Source organism: Borostomias antarcticus, assembly GCF_949987555.1.
Source record: "Borostomias antarcticus genome assembly, chromosome: 34".
Classification (NCBI taxonomy): Eukaryota; Metazoa; Chordata; class Actinopteri; order Stomiiformes; family Stomiidae; genus Borostomias; species Borostomias antarcticus.
The window spans coordinates 3,423,671-3,435,065 of NC_140267.1; the positions used below are offsets into that span (position 1 = coordinate 3,423,671).

The window sequence follows — 11,395 nt, forward strand, 5'->3', positions numbered from 1 at the left end:
CTGTACTGCCCAGCGCCCCCCCCCCCCCCCCCCCTCCCATCTCTGTAATTGCCTGTTAGTCGGCGTTCATCCTTGCAAATCACTGTTCATTGCTGCTGTGTGACGCTCGTCCGCGTGTGCCTGTCTTCCCTGTTTACCGTACCTTCTCTGGAAGACGAGGATGTGGCCACACAAGCTTTCATGTGATTCACTCCACAATGTAGTGCGTGTTGTAGAGTTCGGTCTTCGGTCAGATTTCATCTGTATCGGAGAGAGAGGCCTACGAAACCCTGATCTCTTGAATTCGTAATCTGGCAAATGATGTGTCATCAGCAGGAAGCCTTTATCTTGTGCTATATGCGTGCGAGATCAAAACACGAGACTGCAATTAAAGTCATAGATGGATTAAATGGAATGTTGTTTTTTTGAAATGTACCGTATAACTTGATATACAGTACTACCATGGCCTGGGTGAATACTCAGATCGTTATGTGAAGAGTTAATTCCTGGATTTAACCCCCTGAAAGTGATATATATATATATTTGACGTGGTATTGATTTGGGGACAATGAGCCGTCTGGTTAGCATAAACAGTTTGCTGGCAATTAGTTTTGACAACTGGAAAATTCATATGTTTCACAGCAAATATGGAGTAGCCTACACTTTGTTTATGGCTAGCTAGCATTATATTATACCTATAAGTACAATGGCATTCGTTTGGGTTTCTAGGTTAATTGGCTGGGTTGCTAGGCCGTATCCAGGGGTAGGAAACATTACTGAAAAAAAAAACATTTCACTTACGGTTCCAAGCAGCGAGCAATGTATAAATAACACATTTCTTTATATTTTAATGTAGAAAATATGAGTAAATAGCTAGATTTTTGCCAAGTGGCCATGGTATAAGCGGGATAATGTACTCCTAGGTGTGCTGTTATCAAAAAGTAATGCACTTTCTGGCGGCAAATGAATTAGCCCCCGCGTCATGCATTATTTTTCAATAAAAGCACACCTTGTTGTGTATTATGTACAGTACATGGATAGGAGTGGCCTGGTACAGAAATAGGACCCAAATGAGATGCATGCAGCCACTGAGGAAGGCAGACGCCGAAATGTCCGGCTGCATTTAAGCATTCATGTTGAAATAATACAAAAAAAGAGATGAATATTTATCCAGACTGTTTGCATTGAACTGTATTGGAGTCTCCCTGCTATGGAGTCAGCCAGCGCCGGATTAAAATGAAGAAAATTGTGTTTTTGTGGCGAGCGCATTTGTTGTTTACGACACTTTAGTACAGATGACAGTCTCGGCGTACATCATACCCAGGGACTGGAATAGACCTCAGCGTGTTCAAAGGCGTTCATTTTCAGATGAAAGCCCTAGTTTGAGATCATACACTGCTCGCTCCTTCAGCACAAAGAGGATGTTTGCCCTCTGAAATTGCAACAGCCCCTTAATATTCTCCCATGCCCGGCTACATATTGAGACAGAAATTGCCTTGTTTTTGTTGGTGAGTGTGTGCAGACCCTCTGCTGAGTTACTGTACTTGTTGAAAGAGCTTGTTTGCTTTGGCAAGACTGATGCACACACCTAATGACCTAAACCATAAAAGAAAACGGTATTTCTCTTTGACTTAAGACACGTCTTGTACAACATGTCACCTATGGGCAGTGTTTTCAGTGTGAAGAGCCTTCATGGTCAGTCGTCTTCTTCTATGGTAAATGGTTTAGTGCTATAAAGTTGACGAGTGTTTTATTCACTTACTTTCCCCCACAGTCACCTGGTGTTGCCTTTCCAGTGATGCTAGAGGATTCTGGGGGATTTAACAGTTTAGTAAAGCCTCAATGAAAAGGCAGGTTTCTTGGTATACAGGATTTCAAGGAGAATGCTCGTTTTTGACAACCTGGACCTTATTTACGGCATATTATAAGACGTTTGACTCACCGAGATCACTTTGGTGTAATTTGGAGGCCTGTAGAAGAAATTTAAAATCCAGCGCGAGGCGGCCCCTCAAGCTCTAAGCTCTGTGAATTTGGAAAGCAGACGGATCCATGAGACTGGACTTTGACTATAGACACAAAGTATAGTTTTTGGTGTATGAAGCAATATGTATTGGCAATGGGGGGAATGAATTGTGGGTAGTACCCCGTAGCGGTGGGCACTGGTATATCTCGACACGAACGGACAAACAAACGGACCAATGTCATTTTGATAGCCGCCCCCCCCCCTCTGATGTCATCAGGTAGGGGACACTTATCATCCAATTATGATCAATTACTGTCATTGTGTTAATTCTGATTGAACCACGCGGGGAGTTTGGCAAGATCTCTTTTTTTATATCCAGGTTTTTACCTAAAGGTTATCGTCAAGGGTTTCCTAGTCATTTTTCAGCCTCGTGTGAATCAGGCTTGCCCCCTGGTATAGATCATCTGCTTATTCATCTCCACCCCTAACTCCATCAGCTCCCTCCCCGAGAATGATAATAAATGACAGCTGGAAAATTACAGTCGTTTATCTCCGTCTCCGCCCGGTTCTCGGCGCTCCTCTCCTCCTCTCAGACGCCCTCTCTCTCCTCTCCTTCTCCCTCGCCCCCTCGACACCAATCATCGTCTCGCAACATTTGATCTTCCATTCAAAACCAACTGACAGACCTCATCGACCTCTTCGGGAATCTGCCATTGATATCCTCGCTGTTAATAGTGGGCGTCTCACATTGGCACGTTGATCATGTGATCATCAATGCTCTCTAGCTATTGTACGTGTCGTTGTCATATTATAGTGGGTCAACGAGACAAAAAGCAGGTCAACCTGATGTCAGAGCAGGTGCATGGTGGGATGCGTGACTTACGGCGAGCGCGCTGTGACAGTGATTGAGGCAGCTGGTAAACGCCAAGGGCGGAAAATTGGTTGTAATTGCAGGCCGCCTTTTTACCTCAGAATTGACATGTATTGTTTTGCTGTCAGCGAATCCCACGCTTAGGAGGCGGGGCTTGTGGCCGTGAAGCGTTCAGTATCGCGCCTCACTGTGATAGGCTGCCACGGTGTTCTACGGGCGCCCACCACCTTTTAGGGGAATGTTGGTTAGCGCATAGAAATTAATTTCTTAAAGTAATATTGTTTGTGGTTCTGCGCTTCCTGTTGTTAAGATTGTCTGTATTTCAGTTTTCAGTTAAATAGTTTATAACTTGAGTTACTGTGATGTGTTTTTCTGTGTTTGTTTGTGTGTGTGTGTGTGTGTATTTCAGTTTTGTGTGTATTTCAGTTTGTGTGTGTGTGTGTGTGTGTGTGTGTGTGTGTATTTCAGTTTTCAGTGAAATAGTTTTTTATAACTTGAGTTACTGTGCTAATGTGTTTTTCTGTGTTTGTTTGTGTGTGTGTGTGTGTGTGTGTGTGTGTGTGTGTGTGTGTGTGTGTGTGTGTGATTCAGACGGAGGTGATCAAAGGGCCATCTGGCAGCGTGGGGATGACGTTCAGACACATCCCGGCCTGCGAGGGCGACGCGGTCCACGTGAGCATCGAGACGGTCACCCCCAATTCGCCCGCCGCCCTCGCTGACCTGCAGAGGGGCGATCGCCTCATCGCAATCGGAGGTGAGACATTTAACCTGTCACCAACGTGTCATCACACAGCCATCGTCTGAAATTAAGTTGGTTTGCTCTTCAAACCGTTTGCTATGTTTGAAATGTTAGCACAGCAATAAATAATAGTTTTATGGACAATAACGTTTTTTTACAAATATATATAGACCCCATATACAATATGACATCAGATCTCACCAGTCTATAAAATTAAAAACAAATGTACATACTAGACATGTAAGGCCTTTTACTCATGATTAATTTATAACATGTTCTCTGAATTATTTTATTATGTAAATGTATGTAGGTTTATTATGTATACAGTATGTATGGTTGAAAATCATCTGAATATTCCTTACTCCGTTCTCTCTTTAACCTTGGCAGGTGTCAAGGTGACATCCTCTGTCCAAGTGCCCAAACTGCTGAAGCAGGCGGGGGACAGGGTGCTGGTCCTCTACGAGAGGCCCGTCCGCCACCAGACCCCCGCCGTGAGCAGCCTGGGACCCCTCCAGGAGGGGCTCGGCCCGCTGGAAGAGCCTGGCTTCATCCCTCCTCTGGCAGGCTACGAGGAAGACCCGGCGCCCATCACGACCCTCACCGACATCGACGGCAAAGACGTGGACTCCGAGTTCGAAGAGTTGATGGTGGAGCCCAAGCTGAGCCAGGTGAGTACCGGCAGCACCGAGCCCAAGGAGGACTTCCTACTCACCATAAGCCAAAGCCCCAAAAGGACGGTGGCCAACTTGGCCTCCAAGCCCCTCGGCAGCTTATCGCCCATCCTCAACCGCAAACTCAACCTGGCGGGCCTCCAGTCGCCCCTCAAACCTCAACCCAAAGACTCACCGAAGCCTTCGCCGCACAAGAGCAGCGGAGAGCCCGGGGAGGGGCCCCAACGCCCCACCGTCCCACCCCCGCCCCCACCGTCCCGCCCTCCAGTGCCCCCGAGGCCCCAAATCAAATTGACGTCGGCCTCTTCTGAAACCCAAAGTCTGCTTGAGGGAGATGACGCTACCACCACGACCGCCACCACCACCACCACTACTGAGAAGACCCAAGAAAAGACCCCAGCCTCTGGGAGCAACGGGGATAAGGCAAGCACCGAGAACACACCTGTCAAACAGCCGGATCCAAGGCCAACAGTCAAGACGCCGGAGGCGAGCGAAGAGCTGCCGCCAACGCCTTTGCCACCCAGCAGCAGCAAGCCGGACCTGGCCAAAGACAAGACGTCGGAGAGCTCCTGCGTGACACGGGACAGCACGGAAGACCCCTCGCTCTGGGAGTCCTCCGAAACCATGTTCCGCAACCGGACGGCGCGCTGGAGCCGGACGTCGGTGGTGTTCGAGGTGGAGAGCGGCCACAAGTACCTCAACGTGGCCCTCTGGTGCAAGGATCCGTTCAAGCTGGGCAGCCTGCTGTGCCTGGGCCACGTCAGCCTGAGGCTGGAACACGTTGCCCTGGAGTGTCTGTCCACGTCGTCGGCGGAGTACCAGGGCTCCTTCCGGCTGGGCGCCCCCGAGCCCAGGGCCAGCGTCAGCCGCACCGCCCTGCGCAGCCTCAGCAACCACAAGGGCTTCAACGAGAAGCTGTGCTACGGCGACGTCACCCTCAACTTCTGCTACCTGGGAGAGGGTGAGGCGGAGCAGCCCGGCGGGCTGGGGGAGAGAGAGGGGAGCTTCCTGGACGAGGAGCTGAGGGAGAGGGAGAGGGAGCAGCTCCCCTCGGCACCCCGGGACGACCTCGCCTACGGCGCGGCGCAGCTGGTGGAGGTCCGGCACAACTTCCAGGACACCCAGTTCCAGAATCCCACCTGGTGCGAGTACTGCAAGAAGAAAGTGTGGACCAAAGCGGCGTCCCAGTGCATGATCTGCGCCTATGTCTGCCACAAGAAATGCCAGGACAAGTGTCTAGCGGAGAACCCATCCTGCGTGGCGGCCGCCGACCGGCGCGGCGCCGACCCGGAGGCCAAGTCCACCATCAACCGCGCCACCACGGGCCTGACGCGCCACATCATCAACACCAGCTCGCGCCTGCTCAACCTGCGCCAGGTGCCCAAGACCCGGCTGGCGGAGCAGACGGCCGACGTCGTCATGCAGGGCGCAGCGGAGCCGTCGCCCAAGCACACGCCCAACACTTCGGACAACGAGAGCAGCGACACGGAGAACTACGCCGGCGCCAGCCCCTCCAAGCAGCCCGGCGGCGGAGGTGGTGGCACCAAACTGGTCGTGCGCAAGGAAGGCGGCCTGGACGACAGCGTGTTCATCGCGGTGAAGGAGATCGGCCGGGACCTGTATCGCGGCCTGCCCACCGACGAGCGCTCCCAGAAGCTGGAACTGATGCTGGAGAAGCTGCAGCAGGAGATCGACCAGGAGCTGGAGCACAACAACGCCCTGATGCTGGAGGAGCGGGAGGCGGCGGACGCCCGGCGGAGGGCCGTCATCACCGCCGCCCTGGCCAAGTCCGGCGAGAGGCTCCAAGCCCTCACGCTGCTCATGATCCACTACCGTGCTGGCATAGAGGACCTGGAGTCCGTCGAGAGCACCTCGCCCTCAGACCAGCACGGCTTCAAGGCTAAAGAGGTGGCGCTAGGCGAGGCCCTGATGGGGACAGAGACGTATGACATGTGCAGTCCTGTGGAGGTGCACCTGCAAGACGAGATCACAGAGGAACAGATCTGCGTAGAGGCACTCCACTAAAGGGGCTTGAATATGGTCCTCCTAACCCTTTTGAAGTCCCTAGCTTTGGACTCGCAGTAAAACCATTTGAATAGGGTTAGGGCTTGAGACTCACAGCAACCTCATTTTACGATTTTTTCTCTGTTGGGTTGTTGGGATTTCAGGAGGTTTGCTTTGAGGATTGGTTAAAGTGGGGGTCCAGTTTTTGGTTGTTAAGTCTGACTTGGTGGGCCATGAAATATGACTTAGTTATGTTTAAGTTAAGGAGCACTAATCCCCAATGCCACAGTTATGCACCTTGTTGTTGATGGACAATTGATTTACTATATATTGGTTTGGGGTGACAAAATATGTCCCAGAAGATTGCAATTGAATGTATACCAACGATTCTTTTAAAGGGAAGCTGGAAAGTTACTGTACGTTATCTGTCTGAATCAATATTGAGTATCTGTCTTCCACAGCAATCGGTAAATGTTTGAATACATTTGGCAAAGACATTGCATTGAAATGTCCCAAATATTTTTCGTGGTTAATAACCAAAATTATATTTTCCTACTGCTTGAAAATGTGAACATGAATGTTGTTTTCAGTGTTTAAACGTTGTTTTTTTTATCATCTCCATATGTTACAGTAACTGCTTTTTAAACGGTGGTCTTAATGGTCTATACCGTATGGACTAAATATCACATTTTTTGTTTTTGCTGTGAGTCACTAGCCCATAGAGTTGACACCACCCCTGACTCTACAGGGGGATAATTGTGTATGGAAAATACAGAAAAAAAAACATTTTTCAGATTGTGTCCGTTTCATGAAGTTACCTGTATCTTTTGGGTTTTGTAGCACCTTCTATTTAATGTTATTTTCTCCCCGATTTTGCAAATCACATGACTTTTACCCACTTCTTGGAACTTTTAGAATATCATCAAAGTGTAAGGGAAGCTTGTGAGATTTGTCAATGAAATGGGCGATAATGTCATGGGATCAGATAACGGTTGGTACCTTCATGCTTGGTTTTGTAACCTGTTATCAGCTAGGCCAGCCATGTCTGATTGTGTGTGACCATCGTTTAAGCACCACTAATAATTATTTTTCCTTCTGTTACCGTGTTTCTGTTACCGTGTTCATGTTTTTGTGGAGGAGAGTAGTGGTGTACGTTTTGTTTAAATGTATAATTCATAGAATTGATTTGAAGTTATTCGATTAAGCTCCTTTTTCGTTCTTGGTCCTCAAGACGAGTTGTGATTATGTAGGTGTTGTTCTTAAAACTCAAATACGTGATGGATGGTGATGGAGTCACTCAATCATGTTACTTGAGATAAAATGCTTGCTGTTCAAAATGCATATTGATAAATGCAAATTAAGTATGTGTGTGTGGCAGAGGGTTAATCTACACGGTTCATCTCAGAGTGAATGTTTAAGAAACAGAAACAAGGTTATTCGATATATATCAAGTACTCATTTACCTTTATGGTTTGGTGATAGGTGTGTGGGGTCTGGTGAATGTTCGGAGCGGTTATGGTGTGATTGTGTGAAAGCTAATTGCCTTTTTACAATTGTTCTCTCACATACGAATGAATGTACTGCATTACTATTTATGTGTATGAAGTCCGGCACAAAAGCCCCCCCCCATGCAAAATTGCAAGCATTGGTGTAGACAATTACAGCAATGTCATCATCAACAACCACATACTAACTCCGTACACTGTTATTACAACTGCAGTTAGAGAAAAACGTTAGTTTAAGAAAGGTCCGTGCTGCAGAACCTCTTGATGATCACTACAGAACGCCTGCCAAGTCTTTAAACCGGTTAGGGCCCGTTGATAAGCAGCGTTCTCCTCTGTCTCTGCTGCATTTGCTTCAGCTGGCCGACTGGGCTCAGAGTCAGCCTGGGGGTAATGGAGCAGGGACCCGGGGAACGAAGGGGTGCGCCTATAGATCCTGGCTAGACTGCTGTACTCTCTCTTAAATTGTTGTACATTCCCGATTTTTGGTGCAATATTAAGCAGGAAATGATTCTTGGGTCTGTGATCTCCCCCACCCCCCCCGGTCTTCATTTTCTCGCCTCTCTCCGGAGGTACGCTCTCTCCCATCTCCCATCTCCTATCGCTCTCTATCGTAGGGTTCTTGAGCCGGTATTCGCAGTAGGCTGTGAGAGGAGTTCCACGTGAAATCACATTTTGGTCCGATCTTACTGCTACTATTGCTGCTGCTGTTGTAACTGCTCTTTAAATGATCTAATGCTTCTGGTCTGCCCCTCCCCCACCCACCATGTTTCACAGTGCGGTTGAGAAAATGTCCTTTTTTTGTAAGAGGGATGTTGTGCACAGGTCCGATAGCTCATGTGATGAAGCACTATTGTATATAGCCTAAATAAACATGCTCACCTGGAAATCCTGTCAATTTCCTGTATCTTAATTGTTGAATTGACCAAGTCCGAAATGATTCTGAATACATTCATACATGAATACAGTCATATTTAAAGGTCAGATTTGGAGGTGTTTTTCTTTTCTTTTTTTTAAATTTCTGTTAGTTTGTTTACCATTACATTTTACAATGCGGAGCTATGATTATTTTCTCTACTGAGCTGAATGTATTGTTTTAATTATGTCATAGACCACCTCGAAAAGCCACCATAACCTCTTTCAAAAAGCCAAACGCCCTCTTTCCCGGAGGATTTGGTTTCTTCCAAATTAACACTGGACCTGGAAGCCCCCCCCCCCCTCGCCTCGTCTGAGATAAACACGTTTTCATGGTCCTCCAAATATTAGGCTATTCAGTATATCAGATTCAAAATACTTCATACTTAAGTATACAGTATATCATTCGGACCAATGCCAAGTGGGTAAAAAAATAGATTTGTTTTGTTTTTTCCCGTACTTTTGTTTTGAAAGTCCTTGAAAGAACGCTACCGGTAAGTTTAATTTCACACCGCTTGAGTGGCAACTGGTAGTGTGTTGTGTCCTGATTTTAAACTGCAAAAATGCACAAAAAAACACTAAAATTTCGCACGCGCATAACGCGTTGCATGCTTCGGTATCTCGTGCCCCCTCGTTTTTTTGTTTTTTTTTTGGGTTTTTTGGTTGCTGATGTCACGCTCCAGAGGACCCTCCCCCTGACCTGGTGGCTCAGTCCTCTTTATTACTGAATGAAACCACTGGCGGCACGTTTACATAGTCAAATATTTTCCGTGACAAACACAAATAATCTACAAGTGAGGATACGGCCGAGGTTCCTTGGTGTTGGTGAGGAGGGAGATCACTGCAAGCATCTGGTGAGTAATTGGAGCCCAGACGGACGAGAAGATTACAGCGTGTCTGGTGCTACTGTACATCGGGGTGACTCGGTCACACGTCTCCGTCACAGCCTGCTCCTCTGTCCCCTACAACCGCTCCACAGGGACCTCTAGAACAGGAAGCATTAACCCACCAGGAAGAACAACCATCCCTATCCACGTTCATTCATATCTACAGTAGTATACCGCAAGAAGATGATCAAATGATGGAGCACATAACACGAAATGGACACTCTTTAAACAGTATTCTCTTTTTACATGTCTCAGTGGAAAGGTTGGATGTTTAAGACCGATTGAGCTGAGCGAATAATATAGATCATAATAACCCCTGACACATCTGTTGTATAAGTAATCACCAGCTTTAAAGACGACATACAATGTCAACATATGCCATAATGCTTTTTCAGAGTATACAACATTTAATGTAGGATTTCCCTCCACCAATGAGTATCAACATATATTACAGTCAGCGCACCTCACATGTCAACAATCAGACCAATAGTCCAGAATATAAAATGTTCACTTTTTTTGTAAGGGTTAGCATTTGATATACACACACCATGACATATACTGTATGTCAAAAGGCACATTCACCAACAAAAGCACACGCACACAAACGCACATGTTTGTGCATGTGTGCTGTAGATTTCTGATATACAAAACAAATGACAAAAAATATATTCATCTCCACAATATATAATCCATTATGTAACCGACATTATTGAACAAATGATTGAATAATAAGATATCTCATAGTAGCCATCTTGATAAGAGTAAATGTATCCGTGGTAGTGAGTGGGCTATGGATCATCTTCTAAATACACCATCAGAAAAGGTTTTCGCCATTACAATGTAATCATTTCGGTGTCATAAAGTCCGGCAAACTCAAACTTCGGTGTCTGAACCTTAAAATTGCTGTAATATATTGCCGAGATTGACAGATGCCAGGTTTTGCCCGAATAGCTTAAGCAAATTTGCACAGAATAAATGCACTTGTACAGAAACGGCAGCAAATGTTTCTGACAGTTAATTGTGCTGTGTTTGCTTGGCTGTTTCTGTCAGATCCGAGTGGTCTTGACGAAGAGCAGACTGGTGGATGAGTCAATGTTTTCCTGTTATGCTCAGGGTCAAATTGAAAGCGCTGGATGTGGGTTGACTGACTGCTCCTCAGCTCACTGAGACGGCCAGCCAGTCCACGCATCCGCACTGTGCAAGTATGTGTACAGTATAGGCGGGGTCATTAACTAATTATACTGCATACTGTATTTATATTATACTGTATACTGTATTTGTAGTCATATCGGATAGATGGATGGATGTATACTGTATTTGTAGTCATATCTTTAATTATACTGTATACTGTCTTTGCAGTCATCTTTAATTATACTGTATATGCTGTCATATCTTTAATTATACTGTATACTGTCTTTGCAGTCATATCTTTAATTATACTGTATACTGTCTTTGCAGTCATATCTTTAATTATACTGTATACTGTATTTGCAGTCATATCTTTAATTATACTGTATACTGTATTTGCAGTCATATCTTTAATTATACTGTATACTGTCTTTGCAGTCATATCTTTAATTATACTGTATACTGTATTTGCAGTCATATCTTTAATTATACTGTATACTGTATTTGCAGTCATATCTTTAATTATACTGTATACTGTATTTGTAGTCATATCTTTAATTATACTGTATACTGTATTTGCAGTCATATCTTTAATTATACTGTATACTGTATTTGCAGTCATATCCTTAATTATACTGTATACTGTATTTTCAGTCATATCTTGAATTATACTGTATACTGTATTTGCAGTCATATCTTTAATTATACTGTATACTGTATTTGTAGTCATATCTTT

General features: G+C 45.8%; 1 protein-coding gene across 1 annotated transcript in view; it reads left to right on the plus strand.

Moving 5' to 3' along the window:
• pdzd8 (PDZ domain containing 8) overlaps positions 1–7,080 on the plus strand; it is a gene marked incomplete at its 5' end in the record, with an annotated part of 35,624 nt that extends 28,544 nt beyond the window's left edge. The window contains 2 exons of the mRNA XM_084460835.1: positions 3,405–3,567; positions 3,940–7,080. Coding sequence (XP_084316961.1) covers positions 3,405–3,567; positions 3,940–6,248 — 2,472 coding nt within the window. The 3' untranslated portion in view covers positions 6,249–7,080. The remainder of the gene's footprint in view (positions 1–3,404; positions 3,568–3,939) is intronic.
• Between the last annotated feature and the right edge of the window lie 4,315 nt (positions 7,081–11,395).